General features: G+C 32.1%; 14 protein-coding genes across 14 annotated transcripts; 6 read left to right on the top strand and 8 right to left on the bottom strand.

Annotated features, from left to right (window-relative positions):
* Positions 1 to 175: 175 nt before the first annotated feature.
* On the bottom strand, positions 176 to 1336 carry QRI7 (putative N(6)-L-threonylcarbamoyladenine synthase; the record flags this gene model as incomplete). Its single annotated transcript, XM_011277224.1, has 1 exon — positions 176 to 1336. One exon carries the CDS (start codon positions 1334 to 1336, stop codon positions 176 to 178), a length of 1161 nt encoding a protein of 386 aa, XP_011275526.1.
* A 600-nt stretch (positions 1337 to 1936) lies between these two features.
* Positions 1937 to 3100, top strand: MME1 (Mme1p; the record flags this gene model as incomplete). The annotated part of the gene is made up of 1 exon (XM_011277223.1): positions 1937 to 3100. One exon carries the CDS (start codon positions 1937 to 1939, stop codon positions 3098 to 3100), a length of 1164 nt encoding a protein of 387 aa, XP_011275525.1.
* Positions 3101 to 3321: 221 nt separating this feature from the next.
* On the bottom strand, positions 3322 to 4179 carry BN7_2164 (aldo/keto reductase family protein; the record flags this gene model as incomplete). The annotated part of the gene is made up of 1 exon (XM_011277222.1): positions 3322 to 4179. One exon carries the CDS (start codon positions 4177 to 4179, stop codon positions 3322 to 3324), a length of 858 nt encoding a protein of 285 aa, XP_011275524.1.
* A 237-nt stretch (positions 4180 to 4416) lies between these two features.
* BN7_2163 (aldo/keto reductase family protein) lies at positions 4417 to 5286 on the bottom strand (the record flags this gene model as incomplete). The annotated part of the gene is made up of 1 exon (XM_011277221.1): positions 4417 to 5286. One exon carries the CDS (start codon positions 5284 to 5286, stop codon positions 4417 to 4419), a length of 870 nt encoding a protein of 289 aa, XP_011275523.1.
* Positions 5287 to 5748: 462 nt separating this feature from the next.
* Positions 5749 to 7044, top strand: BN7_2162 (uncharacterized protein; the record flags this gene model as incomplete). Its single annotated transcript, XM_011277220.1, has 1 exon — positions 5749 to 7044. The coding sequence occupies one exon, from the start codon at positions 5749 to 5751 to the stop codon at positions 7042 to 7044; it is 1296 nt and encodes a 431-aa protein (XP_011275522.1).
* Positions 7045 to 7255: 211 nt separating this feature from the next.
* On the bottom strand, positions 7256 to 7744 carry MMS2 (E2 ubiquitin-conjugating protein MMS2; the record flags this gene model as incomplete). Its single annotated transcript, XM_011277219.1, has 2 exons — positions 7256 to 7646; positions 7734 to 7744. 2 exons carry the CDS (start codon positions 7742 to 7744, stop codon positions 7256 to 7258), a joined length of 402 nt encoding a protein of 133 aa, XP_011275521.1.
* A 276-nt stretch (positions 7745 to 8020) lies between these two features.
* Positions 8021 to 10087, top strand: MAD1 (coiled-coil domain-containing protein MAD1; the record flags this gene model as incomplete). The annotated part of the gene is made up of 1 exon (XM_011277218.1): positions 8021 to 10087. The coding sequence occupies one exon, from the start codon at positions 8021 to 8023 to the stop codon at positions 10085 to 10087; it is 2067 nt and encodes a 688-aa protein (XP_011275520.1).
* A 357-nt stretch (positions 10088 to 10444) lies between these two features.
* Positions 10445 to 11077, top strand: LCL3 (Lcl3p; the record flags this gene model as incomplete). The annotated part of the gene is made up of 1 exon (XM_011277217.1): positions 10445 to 11077. The coding sequence occupies one exon, from the start codon at positions 10445 to 10447 to the stop codon at positions 11075 to 11077; it is 633 nt and encodes a 210-aa protein (XP_011275519.1).
* Positions 11078 to 11188: 111 nt separating this feature from the next.
* Positions 11189 to 12919, bottom strand: GUP1 (O-acyltransferase; the record flags this gene model as incomplete). The annotated part of the gene is made up of 1 exon (XM_011277216.1): positions 11189 to 12919. One exon carries the CDS (start codon positions 12917 to 12919, stop codon positions 11189 to 11191), a length of 1731 nt encoding a protein of 576 aa, XP_011275518.1.
* A 284-nt stretch (positions 12920 to 13203) lies between these two features.
* On the top strand, positions 13204 to 13938 carry BN7_2157 (uncharacterized protein; the record flags this gene model as incomplete). Its single annotated transcript, XM_011277215.1, has 1 exon — positions 13204 to 13938. The coding sequence occupies one exon, from the start codon at positions 13204 to 13206 to the stop codon at positions 13936 to 13938; it is 735 nt and encodes a 244-aa protein (XP_011275517.1).
* A 666-nt stretch (positions 13939 to 14604) lies between these two features.
* BN7_2156 (Gastric triacylglycerol lipase) lies at positions 14605 to 16041 on the top strand (the record flags this gene model as incomplete). Its single annotated transcript, XM_011277214.1, has 1 exon — positions 14605 to 16041. The coding sequence occupies one exon, from the start codon at positions 14605 to 14607 to the stop codon at positions 16039 to 16041; it is 1437 nt and encodes a 478-aa protein (XP_011275516.1).
* A 109-nt stretch (positions 16042 to 16150) lies between these two features.
* Positions 16151 to 18304, bottom strand: DSL1 (Dsl1p; the record flags this gene model as incomplete). Its single annotated transcript, XM_011277213.1, has 1 exon — positions 16151 to 18304. The coding sequence occupies one exon, from the start codon at positions 18302 to 18304 to the stop codon at positions 16151 to 16153; it is 2154 nt and encodes a 717-aa protein (XP_011275515.1).
* Positions 18305 to 18892: 588 nt separating this feature from the next.
* On the bottom strand, positions 18893 to 20206 carry POS5 (NADH kinase; the record flags this gene model as incomplete). Its single annotated transcript, XM_011277212.1, has 1 exon — positions 18893 to 20206. One exon carries the CDS (start codon positions 20204 to 20206, stop codon positions 18893 to 18895), a length of 1314 nt encoding a protein of 437 aa, XP_011275514.1.
* A 561-nt stretch (positions 20207 to 20767) lies between these two features.
* AMO3 (primary-amine oxidase) lies at positions 20768 to 23161 on the bottom strand (the record flags this gene model as incomplete). The annotated part of the gene is made up of 1 exon (XM_011277211.1): positions 20768 to 23161. One exon carries the CDS (start codon positions 23159 to 23161, stop codon positions 20768 to 20770), a length of 2394 nt encoding a protein of 797 aa, XP_011275513.1.
* Between the last annotated feature and the right edge of the window lie 386 nt (positions 23162 to 23547).

Raw genomic sequence — 23547 nt, 5'->3', positions numbered from 1 at the left:
GTTTGCTTTTCTGAAACTATCACGAGATCTTTAATGTACAATATTATACTTTTTTTTGCATGGTCGATTATGATGTAGAAATGTTCCACATTCATCTTTAAATTTTATATATACAAGATTAATACTTCTGCTTCTAGACTCGAAAGTTTTTATATAGATAGTTTGTATGGTTACTTTATTCTTTCTTTATCCAATATGGGACATTTAGTAAATCTGATAATGGCCATTTAGGAGTTGGAAAGATAGATAATTCAGTAGTGAGTCCACTTTCATATAACTCAATACCAGCCCATCCAATCATAACAGCATTATCTGTGCATAAGCTTGGATTTGGATATGTTGTTCTTTCAATACTTGTTGATTCCAAACCTTTATCTAGCATGTTCCGTAGTGTAATATTTGATGCAACACCACCTGAAGCAACAAAATCTCTAACATCTTTCAATTTTTCCTTATTGTTTTCTAAGACAAGAGTTAATTTATCAATCATATGACCAAATATTGCCTTTTGAATATGATGACCAACACATCTTTTAATTACTTCATCTTCAAGGTTTAAGTTTTCTTTCTCCACAAGTCTTTGTACTGCACCATGGAATGGTGCAAATGAATAAGCTGGCATAAACATTCTTCCTCTCTTGTTGTATAATGGTTTTGGCATATCAAAATTTCTATAGTTCCAATCTTCAGGTTTGGCATTAACAAAAATTTCTAATTCTTTACCCAAATTATTTCCTTTGATACCTATTTCTCTTGCACATTTATCTAAAGCATCACCAGCTGCAATGTCCACAGTATTACACAGAATTTCATGATTTAACAAATCTTTGGATAAAACTAACATTGTATGACCTCCGCTAACTAATAGATTTAAGAATGGGAATTGGGGAAGTTTACCAGAGCTTTCAAATCTTGGTACTAATAAATGACCAAGCATATGATGAACACCAACAAATGGTTTCCCATATACAACTGATAAACCTTTTGCAAATTCTATACCGACTCCTAAAGATCCAGCCATTCCTGGACCTCTTGTGACACATATAACATCTGGTGGATTTGATATTGTTAGGTTGTTGTTCTCCAGTAGTTCTTTTGTGATTCTTGCCAAATTTGTTTGATGATGATTGAAAGCTTTAGTAGGAACTATCCCACCAAACTCAGTAGAATCTAAAGTTGATTTAATATGTTGAATCAACTCTACTTTATCACTAGATCTTTCCATGAGTGCGATACATGTATCATCACAACTGGTCTCTATTGATAAGACCTTATATCCTCTATGGAATACTCTGGGTATCGTTCTTCGCACAATACAATTCTTCATAAGCATCATGACCAACTCCTCAACCAACAACAGCTCAATACCAGAACATAAAACCAGCCAATCTTCTCGTTGTGATTATTCAGATCAAATCGTATATAAACTTTTCAAAATTTACTCTCACGTGACCAAAAATAAACATTTTTGTGCTGCGCGCAACGAAAAAAAACCAGTTTCAAAAATTTTCTAAAAGAATTGAGCGTTTATTATTGATCAGATTCAGAAATGGCTTTTGAAGATTCACTGTTTACTCGCCAAAACACCACACAAATCGTGCTTTTTGAAGAGAAGGAGATGATAAAGTGCTGAAAAACACATACAAGAAGAGAAACACACACAAAGAATTGACTCACGCTCCGCACGATTTTGGCTGCCATTCATTAGTATACCTATAATAAATTTTTAATATATTTCAATTGTTCCCGGGTTTTAAGTCAAATAGAGGAAAATATTAATAACTATTGGAATCTCATAATACAGACTGGAAATTACATACAACATACTTCATATTCATCTTTCATCAATTAATTATTCATCAGAGCTTCAAAAAAGAAGTTAATTAACCAATTTGCATTTATTCATCATAATTTTTTTTTTCAAAATATATAACAAATGATTGGGTCACAAGTGCCGTTTGAGCATCATCATGATCAAGAATCACAGATTACCACTCCATTACTAGAGTCTCAAGATAATAAAGAGAAAGAAAGTCCAATACTTAACTGTATGCTTGCAGGTGGGTTTGGTGGTGCTGTTGGTGATTCCGTAATGCATTCATTAGATACCGTTAAAACTCGTCAACAAGGTTCACCAACTACAACAAAATACAAAAGTATGTTTAATGCATATAGAAGTATATTTGTGGAAGAAGGTATAAGACGAGGACTTTATGGAGGTTATGGAGCTGCTATGTTGGGATCTTTACCAAGTACAGCTATTTTTTTTGCAACTTATGAAACTACAAAAAGATTAATGATTCACGATTGGCAACTTAATGATACATTAGCTCATCTTACTGGTGGGTTTTTAGGTGATTTTGCTTCAAGTTTTGTTTATGTTCCAAGTGAGGTTCTCAAGACAAGAATGCAATTACAAGGTCGTTTTAATAATCCATTTTTCCAATCAGGTTATAATTATAGAGGTTTATTTGATGGTTTCAAAACTGTGATTAAAACGGAAGGACCTGGAACTTTATTTTATGGTTATAAAGCTACATTATGTAGGGATTTACCATTTTCAGCATTACAATTTGCATTTTATGAAAAATTTAGAGAATATGCCTTCTTTACAAAAGGTTTAAATTCAAAAGTTGATGATTTAACTATAGATTTAGAATTATTAACAGGTGCTGCTGCAGGTGGTCTTGCAGGTACTTTAACCACACCATTAGATGTTATTAAAACAAGAATACAAACACAAAACCCATCCACTATACCATCACCTCATTCAACTTCTTCATCAATTCATATACAACAACCACAACAACAAAATAATCAATCACAACATTCAAGTAATAATAAAATCAAATCACCAACAAAGATCCCATCCAAGAATTATACAATTCCATCAACTGCTCAACCTGCTATTTTAAACACATCTTCAATTATTAGAGGGTTATCAATAGTTTATAAAACTGAAGGTATAGTAGGATTATTTAGTGGTGTTGGTCCAAGATTGGTATGGACAAGTGTTCAAAGTAGTATTATGTTATTACTTTATCAAGTTGCATTAAGAACATTAGATAATAATATACCGAAAGATGGTACATTTAAATAGATGTTAAAATCATTAAACAAATTTTCATAAATTAATAGTGCAATCTCAAAACTTCATGTAAATACAAATCAAATATTTTGGGACTGCAATACAATATGTTCAAAACTTTTTTAGATTTTTTTTGTTCATTTTTTTTTTGTGTTATATCCAAAACAAATTTAATTAAATATACATAGATGGATATGTCAGTTATGGTAAAACGTGTATTGGAATACTAAATCTTATTGATCCTCATAAGTTGTTGGATCCCATCCAGTGACATAATATAACTCTGGATGATCTAAGATCTCTGCATCTGCTTCATTAATTTCCCAATCAAAAACATCAAAGTTTGAAAGAAGTCTCTCCTGATTTGAAGTTTTGGGTAATGGAATAAAACCTTGTTGAATTGACCATCTTATCAAAATTTGTCCTTGAGTCTTATCATATTTTTTAGCAAGTTTTGTTAATTTTTCATCCATATTAAATTTCTTACCTTTTGCTAATGGTGAATACGCAACCAATTGAATCTCTTTGTTATTACAATAATCTACCAATTCTTTCCTCATTAACCATGGATGAAGTTCAACTTGATTAACATCAGGTTCGATTTCTAACCCATCCCAATCATAAAGTTCTTGAATATGAGGGATTCCATAATTTGCAACACCTATAGAATGTACCACGCCATCTTTAACAAGATCTTGTAATGCTCTATACGTTTCAAGACGTTTCTCTTTATTGGTTTGAGGTGATAAGATCAATGCTTGATCTATATATGAACCAACTTGCTTTGCTTTATCTAAAGTACGTGAAATTGATTTTTTAGCCATATCATAACCTTGAACACCATCAAATAACTTAGTAGTGAAAAATAAATCATCTCTTTTGTTCTTTTGAGGATCTTCTTCTATCCATTGTGATATTGCTTCAAATGTTCGTTTTTCATTCTTGTAGAATTGTGCAGAATCAAAACCTCTATACCCGATTTTCAAAGCATCTTTAACTATGGATGTACATTGTTGCGGTTCAATGTGATACATCCCAAGTGCCAATGAGGGCATTTTGTAGCCAGATTTCAGTGTTCGATAAGTTGACATCTTCAACACTTAGATTATAGAGAGTTATTTAAGAAGAAGTTAGTATCAAATTTCAAAAAATGAAGAATATACTTTGTCTTTATATGCTGCTTGTTTGGTTTTGGAGATTGCTTTTCGTCACTATTATTACTTCGTTTTTTGACACATTATATACTTGATTATTATTCAACTACGACAAAATAATTCAGAATCAGATACTCTGATTAACAGAATATATTAAATTATATGGCAATAAACTTAACCTTCAAATTCTGTTGGGTCGTCTTTGGAGAGTAAACTAGAAATGTAGTGACTTTCAGGATCACTCAAATAATCAACATCTTCTTGACTCAATTCAAAATTGAAAACATCCAAATTTGAAGCTAATCTATCCAAATTAGCAGTTTTTGGTAAAGTAACAAAACCTTTTTGTAAAGACCATCTGATTAAGATTTGAGCTGGTGTTTTACCATATTTTTTACTTAATTCATTAAGTTTTGGATCATCAAATTTTTGACCTCTAACTAATGGTGCATAAGCTTCTAAAACAATACCCTTTTCATTGGAATATTTGACTAAGTTTTCTCTTAATAACCATGGATGTAACTCAACTTGATTGATTGAAGGTGGGATTTCAAAACCTTCCCAAGCGTACAATTCATCTAAATGTCTAGCACCAAAGTTTGAAACACCAATTGTATGGATTTTACCAGCTTTAGCATATTCTTGTAATGCTTTCCAAGTTCCTAATCTTCTATCTTTATCAGTTCTTGGTGAATGGATTAAAACTAAATCAATGTATGAAGAAATATCTTTAATATTTTCTAAACTTCTTTCAATAGCAGCTTTTGCAAGTTCATAACCTTGATCATCATTGAAAATTTTGGTTGTAAAGAAAACATCTTCTCTTTTATTGTTTTCTGGATTTTCTTTGATCCATTTAGCAATACCATCAATACTTTGTTTTTCATTTTTATAAATTTGAGCAGAATCAATATGTCTATAACCAACTTGAAGAGCCTTGTGAACAATTGCTGTAGCTTCATCAACTGGTGTTTTAAAGACACCAATTGCAATTGATGGAATCTTATAACCTGATTTCAGAGTGTAAGTGGATGGAACTGACATTGTGCGTGAAGTAATATAAAGTGATTGAACTTGTTAAATTTTGATTGAAGGTATAGAAGTATAATTCAATAATTGTGGCCGGATCTTGCTTCGTTTTTATATGCCAGAGTTAATCGCTTAGATCAACTAAATGGGAACCACACAGAGACCATAATCAACAATTCATTAATCATAAAGCCACAAGACACAAGACTGAATATCCATGACAAAATAAGGACTAAGAATGATGCCATGAACTTGTACCTGAATATCAAATAAGTAACATAATCTGTAAACAATTATACCCAAAATGTCAAACTCATTACATAAGCACATTGTAGTTAATTTTTATTTTTTTTGTTTACGTTTTGGAAAAGCCGAATAACGTCTTTGAGTAAAAAAAATTTAGTACGTGAACGGTGAGATCTAAAAGAATTAATTAGCTTGCAAAGGATCTGGTACACAGCGGGACTAGAACTAATCATGTGTGGTAGTGAGATAAAATTGTTCGAGAGATTGGAGTTCCCGTATACCAAGGAGGTCAAGGACTTGAAAAGTAAGGCTAGACCTAATCTCCAACTAGGAAATGTTAACAAAAGTTTTTATGGTGTTTTGAAAGACATAAGAAATGACCTGATATACAAGAAGCTGAAGGATAAAGCCAAACTATGGCTAGATAGATATATTTCTGACATAGCTGGTGTAACGGACATCAATATTGATCAATATTATCCACCTGAAGATATTGAAAAATTGACGCTTTTTTTGAATAAATTGAAAGAAGCAGGTATATCAGATATACATTACAATTCTGTTGTCTACTATATTTTAAAAGATTTTTCATTTGATGCTGCAGAAAACTTCATAAAAATTGGATCGGACAAACCGTTATCAGATATGGGTAATTTGTCTTTAACTTGCAAGATTGGGGCTACTCAGTATGATTTCATCAATTCATTATATTTTTTTGATAGATTCAATTCAATTGAAGCTTTTAGACATTTAGAAAACGGTAGCAGGGCTATTCAAAATCCACAGTTTATTGAACATTTAATTAGATTCTCCAATATTCTACCTTATGAACCATATATTGATATAAAAAAAATTACAAGCTTGAATGATATTAGAACTTATATCAATATCAAATCAACTCATGGGACTTCATACTCAGTGATGTCTGTGATATCCAACTTCAGCACATCAATTTTACTACTTGATTTGGATATATTGTTCATTTATTTAAACGCCTTGACTGATGTCTCACCTTTAAATTCAATATTATTATTAAATGAACTTATAGCAAATTATCAACCAGATTCATTGCCAATTTCTATTGAATTAATAACCAAAATTATCGTCAAGAAACTGTTTATCAAAACATCAAGAGAAAGAGATATAATGAGACAATTATACCTTGAGGGTATCCTATCAGAACCTCAATTTAATCAAATATTCAACACTGTAACAATGTTTGAAATATACAACATACAACATTCTCCAAAGATTGAATTAATACTTTATAATATATTATTAGGTGTTAAATCAAACGAAGAAAAATTATTCATTACAAAATACCCACATTATTTTAATAAATTAGATGAAAATGATGATCAAGTGAAATCACTTATTAGAGATTTTTTAATTTTGAAAACTGTCTCTGGATTCATTGTTAATCCAGATGATTTATTAAGTTTAACTAGATTTAACAATACAATTACATCACCAGATCAAATAAGATTATCTGAAATCGCACAACTGTTTGAAAACAAAAGAGTATAGAATTAATAAAAATGTATTATAATTGTTTGTATTCGTGAGTAAACAATTAAGCGCCATTACTAGTACCTACAACAATGTATATACCTAATTTGACAATATAAAAAAAGGATCTATCAAGAATTATATTACCGTCATGCCATTTAATCGTATACACATTTGATTCAACAAGTTAACATAAGAAACACAAATAACAACTTTAGAAAACCATTAATCAATATGAAGCGCCTTCAGGAGGTTGTTGTAACTTTTTATTTGAAGGACTGGCCATTTCTTTTCTTAATTCAACTAAGACATGTTCGATAGTAAAACTTCTCTTCCAATTACCCAAGACTTGGAATTGTGATGGATCAACATCACCTGTGGTTTGATTAACAGATGGTAAATTAATTTTAGAAATGAATTTGACTTTTGGTGCTACTTCTGGATAGTTTTCACCACATTTAATGCTTAAAGTATAGATTCTATTTTCATGACTACTATGTGGAGGACCTAAAATGGTACCATTCCAGTCTGTTAAAGTGCTATCACCTGAATCAACCAACCCATATGAACAGTAATCTGGACCTGAACCCTTTTCACCTTTCTCTAATTCTTCTAGTAATCTAAAACTTCTTGGACTATTTTATCAAGAAAATGTCAGTATTTTTGGCCATTCTCTTCTCAAAACTCCTTCTAGACCCGCTACTTACACCTTGGACATCTTCTTTGTCTATCAAATTATACCTTTGGCCACTTTGAGCTTGTCGTCTGTGTGTCTGTTGAAGCTTTTGCCATACAAATTGAAATCGAATTTGATACAGCAAAAACCGGGAGACACGAATTCTCATGACAGCCAAAAAAAACCGCGAATTATCAGCCGCGAATATCTCTGAAAAACATAAACAATACCAAAATTTATTAGAATCAAAACAAATCTTAAAATAACAGCTGGAATAATAGTTAGATAGTGACACTAGTGGAAAGAGGTATCGAAATCATGGACTCGTCTCCTTTCATAGATAACCCAGCCAATAAGAGTGGTGGGGGCTCAAGATATGGGTCACCTTTCAGAAGAATCAGTTTCAATTCTGTTAATGGTCTTGGTTCTGACGCTGGTACTGCTGTCGTTGGTGGTTCAGGAAATGATCAAAATAAGGTCGATGAGCTCAAATCAGAAGTAAATTCACTAAATTTTGTTGTTAGTGATCTAAGGAATCAGATTGAGTTGAATAAGATAGAGTCTGAGCAAAAAGTTAATGATTTAATGAAAGAGCTTTCCCAACAACATTTGAAAAATGATAATTTATCTTCTGATCAAGTCTTTATATACAATCAAAACAAAGAATTGAATTCTAAATTGGCTCATATACAAGAAAATTTCACAGGTGAAAGATCTAAATATGAAAATGAAATCAAAGATTTGAAAAATGAATTATTTCAATTTAAGAAACAATACGATGAAGTACAAACAGAATCCAAATACAAATTTTCTCAGATGGAACAAGAGCAACACAACAATGAGCTTCAAATTCAAAATCTTAATACATTGAATTCTAATATTTCTGATGAACTCACAGCAAAAGATGAAATGATCAGAAAACTAAAGCTCAAGATGAATGAGCAGATGTCTACAATTGAGAAATTGAACTCAGATTTGATGTCAATACCGTCAAAAGATGAGATTGCCTCAGTGCAGACGATTAACAAGCAACTTTCAGAACAAGTCACATATATACAAGAACTAGAACTGAAGAATTTAACCCAAGCTGAACAAATTAAAAAACTTACATTAAACAAGCAAAATACAGAAATTTTAAAAGAAGAAAAAGCTGCATTGACTAAAAAATTGACAAAGATTGACGAGTTGAATGATACTATAAATGACCTTAATCTGCAGTTATTGAATTTACAACAAGAAAATGCAAAATGGAAAGTATATTTAAATGAAGAAGATGACGTTAAAATTGAAGAATTCGTGAAAAATTACGCCTTACTTAAAGAAGAGAACATTTTATTACAAAATAATTTCAATCAAACTGAGAATGAACTGAAAAATAGCAAGAATTTATACAATGAACTATTTATAACTCATGAATCATTATCTAAAAACTTCAATACTTTATCTAAAAACTATGAAAATATTGGAAAACTAAATAATGAACTTGAACAACAAAAATCATTAGCTTTTGAAGAATCAAACTTTTTAAGAGAACAATTGAAAAACCTAGATCAAGAACTTTCATTAAATGAAGATGACAAAAATAAATATATCCAAAATTTGGAAGGTTTAGTTGATGAATATAAAACAAAAATTGATGATTTGACGAAAAAGATTCCAAAAGAAGTTTCAAATAAAAGACAAAGAACTGAAGAGGATGAAGCTAAAGATGAAGATACTACAAGAAATTTCCAAAAATCTGTTAGTAGATTAGAAGATGAAAACTTTAATCTAAATAATAAAATATCTAAACTGTTGAATGAAAACTCTGTCTTGATAAAAAAGTTACAATCATTAGAAGAAATCAAAGAGAAAAAGGTTAGAATATTACAGCTTAGAAATAATCCTTTCTTGAATGATCAATTTGTTAAAAAGGAGTTACTTGAAGCTTTAACAAAAGAAAATAACGACCTTTTACAAAAAACACCATTAGGTGAAACAATACCCAAATCACTTTATGAACGTTCACAGCTAGAAAATCAAGGTCTTGATCGTAAAATTAATGAATTAAACAAACGTATACAAAGATTACGTGAAATTTTCAGTGCAAAATCGTTAGAGTTCATTGATGCTGTTTATTCATTGCTAGGATTTAAATTAGAATTTTTACCTTCCAACAAGATCAAACTGATATCCAAATACACCAAGAATGATAAAAACTGTCTTTTGATAGATCCAGTAAAGCAAACTTTCAAAACAAGTAAACATAATGATGAAGATGATGTGTTTTTCCAAATTTGTGATAACTTGATTGATTTTTGGATCAAAGAAAAGAATGATATTCCATGCTTTTTGGCCGCTTTGACACTTGAATTGTTTGAAAAAAACCAATCAACTGATCAATAGATATATATAGTACATTTTTGAAACCTAATATAACGAATTAATGGCGCTATGGGTTAATAACTGTTGTAATATTAATTGAAACTTGCTTCACAACTATTCCGAAATGCTTACTTACAAATCCCTACAAATCCCCGAGCTGTATTATTTTTTTTTTTTGCGAAAAGTAAACAAACCGATTTCATAAATGTTTAGTAGCTGAACTTCATGATCCAACTGACTATAAGAGAGCTATTGATTAGCATTCAGATTCTATAGGTTTTTTTGAGTATCAGAAACATACATAATTGCTATCAGTAGTGTATCATGTCCAAAAATGAGGCTTCATTCATAGATAGTCGTGTGATAATACTATCCACAATGTTAACATCGTCGGTATTCGGTGGTTATAAATTTTATAGAAGATTCTTGAAACCTATAAAGACTGTACAAAATATACCAAGCTCATATTTCCACAAGAAGAAGATGCTGGGAAAAGTCACAAGTGTTGGAGATGGGGATAATTTCCATTTTTATCATACACCAGGTGGGATACTTGGTGGATGGCATTGGTTAAGGAAAACACCACAAACAAATCAAAAAGGACTACGATCTGAAACTTTACACGTTAGACTTTGTGGAGTTGATGCCCCAGAGAGATCACATTTTGGTAAACCTGCACAACCATATTCAGATGAAGCATTAGGCTGGTTAAGAAGCTTCATATTAGGTAAAAGAGTTAGAGTAAAACCATTAGCATTAGATCAATATGGACGTGTGGTGGGGAAGGCTACTGTTTGGACATTATTTGGTCGTAAAAATGTCAGTCTTGAAATGATCAAGAATGGTGTTGGTATTGTTTATGAAGGTAAATCAAGCGCAGAATTTGATGGTGATGAAATGATCTTTAGAGAAAACGAAAGAAGAGCTAAAAAAGCTAGAAAGGGTCTATGGGCATCTAAACGGAAATTACAAACTCCTGGTGAGTTCAAAAAGCAGCATAGGGACTCCTAATTTATGGAGCACCACTCATATAATCATGATATTGCATGCCATACCTTTTAATTTATCATTATAATACGGATTAATTCCCAATAATATTTATTGCATAATTCTAATATACATTCAACATTTGACATCAATACCTCTTCTCTTTTCTGCCTCACGTAATTCAAACATAACTTGGACAGCGATGAATAAACTAGCATTAGCCACCATGAAGAATCTTATACCTGAAAAAGTACCAAACATTTCATTTAACAAAGCTTGTGTACCCTTTTGACCTAAACAGAATCCATAAAGGTTAGCAATCATCATTAGCCAAATGTTTATGACACCACCAACAGCACATAAATGTCTATACCACCATTGGTCGCTGAATTTTCTGAAATAAGTAGAGGCAAAATATTCAGGTAATAAGAATAAGACAATTGTCCAACCCCATAATAACAATTTCAATTCAATATCATGCCATATAGCAACAAATGAAAAAACGGCCAATGAGGCTAAAATTCTATTTGAAGCACCACCTAATGGGATATAAATATATTTAACAACCCATTTGTTATAACTTCTATGCCATGCTTTCCAAAATGATAATGCACTATAATTATTATCCATACAACGGATCATATTTTCAGGTGGGTCAATACCGTCAATCAAACTCCATAATCTAAATAATCTCCATGGAATCAATAATTTCAACCAAATGATGTTCAAATTAAACAATCCAATCATTGAAATTTGAAATGGTGTATCACCTTCCCATGCACCTCTTTTAGAAACAGCAACAACATACATGTAATGTAATAAAAATTCCATAACTAGAACGCAGAATAAAAATCTTAAACCATAAATAAAAGTTCTTTTAGCATTAATTGAAGGTAATGGACTATGAACTTGGCATCTAAAATCGTTATAAGTAACGATTGGACCTGCAATAAATAATGGTGCATATGTGATATATGCAAAATAATTAAAGAAACTATATTCAGAAATTTCTAATGGTGCATTCATTCTATCTTTTTCTTCCAAAATGAAGTTTTGAATGACATCTGGTGTTGTTGGAACAGAATCTGGTTTTCTTTCTTCATCTCTTGCTTTAATTTTATCTAATCTTAACTTAATATCATTTGAACGTTTAACATATTCAAAATTAAAACTTAAAGCTTTCAAAAGTGTAAAATTATAGAAAACGTCCCATCTTGAAACGATACCTTTGAATCCAGTATCAACGAAACTTAAGAATGGTAAGATGTTACCAAATGGATATGTTCTATATTTGTCATTGATGAACAAAGAACCAACACCATAAGCCCATAATAGTCCTGTGGCAATTTTACCATTACCTTTTGCTAATCTTGCGATAATGAAGATGATTGACACGTGTAACAACACTTTAACTGCATTGACACCATGGATTGCAACTAAAAAGATGATACCAAACACAAAATCAAATTGAGTTCTTTGAATTGAAGGAAGGATAAAGTTTAAACCTTTTCTTAATGATGTATGGGCAGCGACTAAAGCACTCAATAAAAAGAAGTTATCTCTAAAAAATCTATATTGAGCATCTGAATTATCAACTTTTCTACCAAACATCCAACCTTGACTTAACAATCTTTCAAATTTTGGATAATTTGGATTTGTTTCATTTGATGCATCCATAGCAGTCTTATATAACAATGGAACCACAATGGCAAAACAAACCAAATAAAATTTGAATTCTAAAGTGTGCCATCTTGAAGTTGTAGCTTTGTTGATGACACTTTGCTTCTTTTTTGGATCGGCTGGTGCATTAAGTCTTGTATCCAATACCGGTAACGAAAAGAAGGAAAGAAGTGACAGAAGTCCCATGATATTAGCTCCTTTTCCTAACTATCTTCAATTGATCACCCCCAATTATTTTTTGATGGAAGTTGACTGTAGTTGGCTTTTGGTAAAGATACATCGCCAAAGAGGCCAAAAGATAATTTGTTATATTCGCGGTGATATGTTGATGATACCCGCGAATTTGTTCTGTGGAGTTTCGCTTATTGTTCAAAGTTTTACTGGGGAAGTTTGACGATAATTCAAGTATTGAAGAAGATCAGATCAAAATCTGCTTGATATATTGGTGATCGATAACAATATCAACCAAGATGTCAGACAGCGAACCGCTTGACAGGAAACCCAATGCTCCAGGATGGGTCCCACCACGTGAAGGATCCAATTACAATCCCTATGACCCTCTAGAACAAAGACCTCCACAGGGATATCCTAGTGAGTTTAAAACACCAGGTAAGAAACCAACGTTTGGCTCTATACCAAAAGATGCTACTCAGTACCAGCATATGAAGGAAACAATACAAAGGTTACAGTATACACCTAGGCCCAAAAGTCAGCTATACCCTGGTCAGTATAAAGTGTTGAGACGAGTAAACAATTATTCAAGATTTCAAAAAGGTGCTTTAAGTACTGGTAAATTTTTGACTATTGGTATCGGATTATACTCAGTTTTCTTTTACAGGTGGAATGATGGTTATGATAATGTTTTCAGTGATTTTTATAGGATGAGATTACGTATAAAATACATAGTCAACGGTGGTTTAAGTGAACAAGAATTAGAAGACTTGAAACCTAAACAGAGAGGATTCGTCGATAGACCAAAAGCTGTTGTCGCTGAAGGTGAAGACCCAATCAAACCTAAGGAACTACCAAAGGAAAGTGAATATTTGAAAGAAAGACCAAGTGATAGACATTTAATGGAGGCACAAATGATTGTTCAAGACCGGGAAGAACGTTTGATGAGAGCACTTGATATAGCACATGAACAGATATCTAAAGGAAATATTGAGTCAACTGCACCTAAGAAGAAATTGTTTGGAATCTTTTGACAGCTGGTTTCAACCATAATTATTGACTATATTGATTGACATCATTTATTCACACAATGCGATCAACGTGATCTTATTTATTTATTATTTATTCCAGCTTTGACCTATTTATTGGAAGATTTCTTCAAACTCATAAAATAATATAAACTATACATATATATTGTTGAATCATTTATACTCAACCTCATCGATTATAGCTGTAGAAGAGAAATTCACTCTAGCTATAATTCAAGCAATATATATAATTTTGATCGATAAGCGATCTATATGAAACCGACAGCATATCTTAATTTCTCATGACGTGTTGCCATAAATATTTTAATAGTTCACACACTTTCAATATAAAGTTTAGAAAAAGTGAAACATTGCCTGAAATTTCAACAATATAAATGCTTTTTTTGCTATCTTGCTTATATCTGAATTTTGACTGCCCTGCCACTATAAGCATGAAAATCCCGCGAATTTGCATGTTATCGAAAGTCATAAAAGACACACACAAAGACCATATTTAATCAAATTGAAATTTGAAATTTGGTATCAACTACCATATCAACTGGGTCAGAAGGAGTAATTAGAGGCTTCATTGGGACTCTAAACCTTTACACAGACCCCATATCAGAGGAAACCCACTTGATCCGCCCATATTCACATTAAGCGCCTAAAAAAATGGCTCAATTATACCAATCGATACTGCGTATCGTATTCTTATTGATATTAAAGTCATTATATTTTCCATTTCAATTGTATCATTTTTTAGTTGATTCTTATGTGTTATTGTTTTCAAGTTCAGACAGAAAGGAACCAGATAATGTTGGTGACGAATCTTCAGATGATGAATCAGTAAATAGATTAGGCCAAGAAGAACCTGTGACAGATGGTATACTAAATGCTGTTGATATCGTGGATATTTGTCATGCCCATGGCTATAAAGTCCATGAACATGTCGTACAGACAAAAGATGGCTACTTGCTTGCAATTCATAGAATATTGGGTAAAAACAGTGATATTCATAAGACTGGTAGACCTGTTGTTTATTTCCATCATGGGTTATTAACAAATAGTGAACTATTCGTTCTTGGTGAAACACCTGCAAAATGTTTGCCTTATATCCTATTAGAAAAAGGTTATGATGTATTTTTAGGTAATAATAGAGGTAATAAATATTCAAGAAAACATTTGAATCTTTCATCATCATCAAACAAATTTTGGGATTATTCATTAGATGAATTTGCATTACATGATATTCCAGATACAATAGATTACATTTTAGCATTAACTGGTAATATTCAATTAACATATGTCGGTTTCAGTCAAGGTTCTGCTCAGGCGTTTGGTGCTCTATCTTTAAACCCAAAGTTGAACAAAAAGATCAAAGTATTCATTGGTTTGAGTCCAGCTATGATTCCAAAAGGTTTAAACCATCCTATTGCAAGATTATTTGTTGATGCTGCACCTTCATTGGTGTTTTCTATATTTGGTAGAAGAGCTATATTACCGTCAGTGGTATTTTGGCAAAAGATGTTAGGAAGTTGGTATTATAGACAAGCAGTTGATAAATCATTAAAACTTCTTTTCGGATGGACAACTTCAAATATTCCATTTAATCAAAAAGTCATTGGTTATCCCCATATGTTTTCACCTTCAAGTGTCAAGTCTGTCGTTCATTGGTTTCAAATTATTAACAGCAAGAGGTTTCAAATGTATGACGAAGGCCTTGTATCCCCATTAACAACTATATCATCAACCAATTTAAAAGTTCATAGAGTTGCACCTTTCCCAGTTCAAACAATCTCTACCCCAATTTACTTGATATATGGTAAGAGTGATATGTTGATTGATATTGAACCAACTAGGAAGGCATTGACAAGCTGTAAAGAAATAGAAGCTATCGGAATTGATACTTATGAACATATGGATGTATTATGGGCTAAGGATGTTGTGGAAAAAGTCTTCACCCCAGTTGTCAATACCATCGATAGATATAACCAACGGAATCAAACAGTGGAGATTATTGACTGTGTTGAACATAGAAAAGTCAATGGAGAGATAGAACTGCATACTAGCAAAGCCCGTGATAGAAGTAATGGATCGATTGTTGTATAGATATACGTTAGAGAAATAATAGGCACTGCGCTGTCGATTAATATTGATTACGAGAACTACGATATATATGTGATATTCATGATATCTATGAACTGTAGTTTTCATATATTTATTCAGCTTCTCTTACTGCTCTAATTTCATCGATAGTTTTTCTCTTCAAATCACTGTCGGCAAATAATTTATCAATCAAAGCAATCAGTTCAAGAGTTGATAAATCAAAGAATTCTGCATCGTAGAAAGAATCCAAAATATCTTTCAAATGTGAATTGACAATGAATCCAACATGGCCTAACTTGGAATGATTTGGAATCTTGGAATAATCAACATTAAACTTCAACGTCAAAAACTTTTGAATAATCACATTCAAATATTCACTTTCATCTTCGCCAATATCACCTTTATCATAAACAGATGAAATAACTTTCTGGTATAAATCATTGGCTAATTTAATTATAATTTCTGTTGACTTGATTATTGGTAATATGTCTAATGATCTTAGGCCCATAGTGATTACAAGTTGAATATCATCAATGATTTTATATGTCTTGGATGCTGAAATTCCAGGATCTAATCCGTTTAGATGTGCAAAATGTTCATCAATATCATTTTTCAATGTTTTGATGAAGTTGTATAAATATTGTTCTTTCAATTCAAATAATCTTGGGATTTTATTCAATTGTGATAAATATTCTAAATCATTGTATAATAATAATTTCAATGATGAATTATTTTGAAATTCTTGAGGAACTAAAATGTAATATGCAGTTATTAAATAATTTAATTTTGAGAAATGCAAGTCATGATATTGTGATGGTAGTTTGGATTTAGTTGATAAATAAGATTCAATGATAGCGTGTAATTTATCTGGTAACGTAGTGGTCTTATAGGTTGAAACAGGACCGGGGGTTGAAGGACCAGGTGTTGATTGTCTGGATGATTCATTACTATGTATTTGATTCTTTTTGGATAATTTTGAGACCAATTTACTTTTTGGTTTTGGTTTTGGTTTAAGTTTTTCTTGAACTTCTTCAGTTTCTTCATCATCATTCCAATCCCAATCATCATTGAAATCATCATCTTTGGTTTCAGTTTCAGTTTCAGCTTTAAGGTCAGTTGATTCTTTTAATGGTTCATCAAATTCAATTTCTTCATCATCCCAGCCCCATCCATCTTCTTCATCATCATTTATATCTTCGGTTATTTTTGGTTCAGGTGCTGATTTCTTGACAGGATCTTGATGCGTAATATTTGGTTTCTGTTCAAGTTCATGCGGTGACGCTGTCAACTCTCTAACAACAAGATTTTGCAAAACGGATTTATCTAGATTTCGTACCAGCTCTCTAATTTTCTCAATATGTTGATCAACATATTTTTCAACTGCAATTTCATTTAATTCATTGTTTATCCAATTTTGTAAATCATTTCTTTTAAATGATCTTTCTGATAAAAATTGACCCAATTTTAAAAATTCTTGTTGAAGTTGCTTATTAGAATATATCAAGTCAATGTTATTTGTGATGACTTCTTTCAACCATTCAAATAATCTAGGTGATATATAATTTGTTATTTGTTGGTCTTCCGGAATGAAACTTATGAAATTTGCAAGATTGCTAATAGACTTGATTTGATCTTCTATATTTTCAGCGATGGGATTAATAATGATTTTATTATCAGTGAGCTCCAATGAAGAGCCTTTGGTTAAGGGTGTCAGCAGCTTTTGATCAACTAGATGTATTATATTTGAGTTTGGAACTTTTAATTGTAAATCATTAGATTTGATAACATCAGATACGCTCTCATAAAGCACAGTATTACCATTGATATCCACTTCAGCATTAAAAGTCACAGAGCTTTCTTGAACTTCGATCAGTTTAGACCATGAAGTCCCAATATTTTCTATTGTTAAGTTATATAACCTATCATGTTCAGCTTGAAGTTTTTCCAAAATGATCAATTTTGTATCAAATGAATCTGATTTGATCTTTTTTTCGAAATTTTTTAAAGAGTATAATACATTTTCAAATTCGAATAAATCCAAATTAACTTCAGTTTCTTTCAATAATGTAGATACAATCCAAAATTCTCTTAGCTGCTGTAGTTCTTGAGTAATTTCATAATCCCTTTGTTGTAACTTTGATATAGTATTGAAATCTAATGTTTTCGATCCATTGAGTTGTGAATTCAAAACTTCAGGATCCACAAGTTGATGAATTTTTTCATTGAGTGACTCTAATTGAGCATCAATATCACTATCCCCATTCATCTCCAGTGACTATCCAACAAGCTTTCACAATTGAACTTGACTAAACTTTTGCTTCTATTTTGTTGTTTTTTGTCATATAAAAGCCAAATGTCAAAATACCTAAAAACTAATGAACCGTGTCATAAGTGACAGAGTCACCCGGCTTGATCTCGAAGTTGTTCGCGATGTTTTTTTCTGTCACCTATAAAAATTTTCCCAACAAAAGTTTTCTTTACTTCTTTACACTTTATTCCTTTCTTTAACGCAAATTTCACAGCCATTCGTAACTACTACAGCATCTCCTTGAGGTCGAGCTCAATTCTTTTGAATCGACGCTGACCCATGACGAGTTAGGTATTTGTTGCATTTTATTTTTTGCTTGGACTGGAGACGAAAATTTGTTGATCTTGGGTGCAGTATTCCATTCGAATTAACTTTGTTTAATTCTAAGGGACCTCCTTCGTGAACCCGAATGGGGAGTAGTGCAATGATCGGCAAGACATCCTTTTGTTTTTTGTATATAGTTTTGTGTGTTTTAGTTGATACATGTTTTCATTACATTGAAATATTTTCCCATCGTAAATTGTTTATATTAAAATATATTAAATATTAGACATCAGCTTTTGTTGAATTTTTGATCTTTGCTTGGTTCTTAAAACTTGAATTGAATCCTAATAGTTCATTAATACCTCTGACCCAGTCATTCTCACTCTTAGCAACACAGTAAACACCGGTTTCAACTTGTTTTTTCTTCAAAATAGATCTTTGTTCTCCAGAGGCAGTTGGAATCTTAACATTATCAACAAAAATAGTACCAATTTCATTAACAACATGAATTTCATCTTCAACTTTCAAAAAATCTTGAGGAACACCGTCTATAGAGAATCTAACATCATTTTCACCATTTTGTCTTTCTGCAATCTTAATTTTTATATGTGAGGATAATGGAACAATTAAAGGTCTAAATGATAATGATCTTGGACAAATTGGTGTAATCATGATAGCTGGAACCAGAGGGCTAACAATACTACCACCAGAACTCAATGAATAAGCAGTTGATCCTGTTGGTGTACTCAGACAAACACCATCAGCGGTTGTTCTTGTTAAAAATTCACCATCAATATAAATATCTAAAGTTGTTAAATTTGGAGTATCACCACGATGTAAGACAATATCATTCATAGCATGAATCATATCTTTATTTTCTGGTTTTGATGTTTTTCTTATAACATGACATTCTAATCTTGTTCTATGTATAACTTTTGCTGTTGATGTGTAGACTTCTTTGAATGCTTGTTTGAAATTATTGAAATCAAAAGGTAATAAAAACCCTAATGTACCAAGGGAAAATGATAAAACAGGTGGCACTCGTCCATTTGAAAACAGCGAGACACCTCTTAAAATAGTACCATCACCTCCTAATGTAACTAATAAATCTGTCTTTGGAACAATTTCACTCATTTCACCAGTATATAAAACATGTGGAGATCTACTAGTTTGCTTTGGCATTTCTTTAAATTCTTGTGATATTTCTTCAGCGACATCATTTGCAACCATAACATTTATTTCTGGATAATGATCATGAAGGAATGTAATAAACTCAACCATACTAGCTCTAACATGTTGAGACCAAGGCTTCTTTGTGATAAGGATATTTTGTAACGGATTCCGCCATACAAGATTCTCAAGCTTTGAATTATGAGCTTTGATATATTCTGGATGAGTTCTTGGTCGAAGCGTGGAGACTGGCCTAATTTCAACATTCTTATTTGGATGTATTATAGGTTCTGTTATTCTGGAGATCTTTGTTGTTGAAAAGAACCTTATATTTGTGTTTCTTGAAGTTGTGAAATATTTGGGAAATAATGAACGACATTGTCCAGTGATGGATCTATGTACTAAAGAGGTCATTGTGGATCTCATTGCATCTGCTCAGCACCTTCTATAGTTGTAGAAATTATACTTGAGGATCTTTCGAGCTTTTAAAGGAATTTTGATAATTGGTGGTGGGAAATGGACAGTTGGATGATTTGTGTTTTTATGGTACAATGGATTATGAAGAGTCAAGTGTTCCGGAAAAATACTAGATGATTCACAAAATTGTGTGGGAGTACCAGAGGACTGCGCAAGTTTATCACAACAGCCTTTGAAGAGATCCAGCCGTACTGTTTATGATTTAATCAGGTGTGATTGTCTTCAAACTATGCTCAGAATGTCGTTGTTCTGTGCTAGACACCCCAGCTCCCAAGGTGCCATATGCTGATGGTCAATGCTTCTTTGCACCTTCTTTTGGTTGACTCCATTTCGATTCCCCGGTAGTTGCACTCGCTTGACAACAGAAATCTACATCAATACTCTAGGAAGAATAGTACAATAGTACATAATGTTTATAAACGTTTTCAGATCTATAGAAATTTATATAGTTCTGTATAATTGAAGAAACGAAGAATGAAATATTTATAGTATCTGGCACTTTTTAAGTCTTTATGGTGATGGAATATTGGTGGTATCTTTACCAACTGTAACACCATAATAGTTCACATCATGGAATGCTAATGGTTCAATTTCAATATCACATTGTGGATTAACATCAACTCCGTTGAAATCCCATTCTGAAGTTTCATACTCATAGTACATTTGTTGTAAAGTGTCTCTAGATTGTTCACTATCAAAATAGTTAAATGGCGTAAAGACAATACCAGATTCTGCAGTACTGAAAATTGTGTTTGGAATATCATTAGTGTTTGGTAAATGATGTAAAGCTAAATTAAACCAGCAAACCAAATCTTCACCATCAAGATTTTCACCATCAACATATTTACTAATATCAACAATTGGATCTTCAAGATCATTAGCATTCAAAACATGGGAAGATTGAAGTTCAGAATCTTTTTGTTTAGTAAAGATTAGATCATGACTAGCCCATTCAGCATTTTTACCAATAGTCACTGAATTTTGTGCAATTCTTCTAGCATCACCACCTCCGTAGATAGCTCTATAAGCTTTTGGATTACCCCAAGTGTTATTTTGATCTGCTGATTCAATTAATAAAACACCACCAGCGTCAGCCCAATTCAAATATGTTTCATTTTGTACAACTGATCTTTCTTTAATTTTGGTTGAATAGACTCTTTCTGGATCCCATGGGTAAGTGAAATTTGCTGGTTTCAAAGCGGTAGTAGAAACCTTATTTGAAGTACCTGCAATGTCAAAATCGGCTTTGAAGTTCAAGACATGATCATGGAAGGAACCTGATAAAACTTCATTAACTCTATAACCAAATGGTGAGCCAGTATCTGGGTTATAATACGCACCTTGGATAAAACCAGCAGCTCTAACTGAAACTTCAAAAGTACCATCCAAATAAAACTTGTATAAGAAGTTATAATCATAATTACCAATAGTAGTAATACTTCTTAAATTGAATGTTGGATTTTTGGTAACACCAGTATATTCTGAAGCAGCATGTCTCGCAAGACCATAATCTTCAACAAATTCAAAAGCACAATATGAATTATTTTGATAATTATTTGAACCTTGAGAATGCCATGTAGTATTAAACATTTCAGCGTTGTAAGGACAATCAAAACCTGGAATCAAACCAAAAGCTTCATTACCAAAACCATATGATCTATCAAAATAAGCGGTGTGAGCTTGAAATGGATCATCACCTGCATATTCTGCAATAGCTTCTTGTAACCCGATTTCAAAAGCAATTCTTTCACCTTTGAATTTCAAATCATATAAAGTAAGACCAACATCTCTTGACCAAGCAACATAGAATTCCCAGTCCATCCAAGTGAAATATCTTTGTTCTTCATTTACTTTCCATCTTCTACCTTGTGGTTCAACAACAATTGGTGCTAATTTCTCATCTAATTCTCTTGTTTCTCCTTTTTGACCAATATAGACAAATCCATCTGTAGAGTTCAATTTTGAAGTATCAATAGTTGGTAATTTGACAAAATCTGGTGATTCGTAAGCTTTGATAAAATCTTCAGTCGAGTTATAAGCAATATTATTATAAACCCATTTAGCAATGAAAAATTCTGATGAATTTCTACCTGTAATATCTGTATTTAAAAATAATCCTGTTGGTGTAATGTCTTCTGCGTCTTGATAATTGATGAAGATAGTGGCCCAATTGGTTACTCTCCCAGTAGTTTTATTAAATTGTAATGGGTCAGTTCCCCAGCAGTCAACCGTTGAGTTATCTTGACCAAACCATTTAATTTCTTCACCAACCAAGTCAATTAAAACTGGTAACAAATCTTCTGATAAAAATTCCCTTTCATAAAAGTCTGTTACAGCATCAAATCTAATTGGATCTTTATAACCCACTTCATATGCGACTTTAGATTTGGTGTATAGCCAATCTAATTCAGAGACCTCAGGATTGGTACCATTTTTACCTAATGGACCAATTTGTAATTCTTGCCAATAACCATTTGGGTATTCTTCACTTGTATATTCTTCAGATCCGAAGAAGATTGAGGCACGAGCATATCTATCTGGAACAGCACCATTATTGTCTAGATAATCAGTAGCAGAGGTCTTATTTGGACGTAAAAGTTCAATCCACATTAAATAATTATCAAAAAGGGTTGCATTTTCAAATGGAGTCAATGGATATGTATTTTTCAATAAATCAAAGACATCTTTGGTTTCAACTGTATCAAGATCAGCCCATATGTTAGCTTTTGGAGGAACAGCTTCTTTTGGAAATGATGGTGAACATAATGTGTCACGTTTAATATATGATTCACTTCTTTTAGTGTAGAGCTGATCTTGTGATTTAGCCTTGGCTTGTCTTGGAGAAATAGCATCCGTCAAAGTAATTGCAGAAAGCGTCAAAGTTAAAACACCAAGAAACTTCATCTTGAACAATGTAACGTTCTTTTTATCGAGACGATGATCAATAAAGGATTCATAATAATTTTACCGATGATTTCAATGAAGAGCAACAGCCCATTTTATATGATCTGGAATCATACTAGTTCAAAAAACAACTGGTTGATAGTGCAGAGCTTGTTGATTACTGGTCATTTTGGCGCTATCTAAACAAAAGAAGCTCTAAGCGCTTCTTTAAAATTTGGCCAGGGTTTGATCTTTTTGGGCAATCCCGATATAGACTTTGAATGCACTGATTGATGTAGATTGTAGATGGAAATTGTAGGTTCGGTATAGTATCTCAAAATTAATTGGTGATTGATTGGTTGGTAGTATGTTAATCTAAATTATAGATGATCTCCCCTGCATGATAT

Source organism: Wickerhamomyces ciferrii, contig 00049 (genome assembly GCF_000313485.1).
Source record: "Wickerhamomyces ciferrii WGS project CAIF00000000 data, strain NRRL Y-1031 F-60-10, contig 00049, whole genome shotgun sequence".
NCBI classification, from domain to species: Eukaryota; Fungi; Ascomycota; class Saccharomycetes; order Phaffomycetales; family Wickerhamomycetaceae; genus Hansenula; species Hansenula ciferrii.
This window is presented reverse-complemented; position numbering and strand designations above follow the sequence as displayed.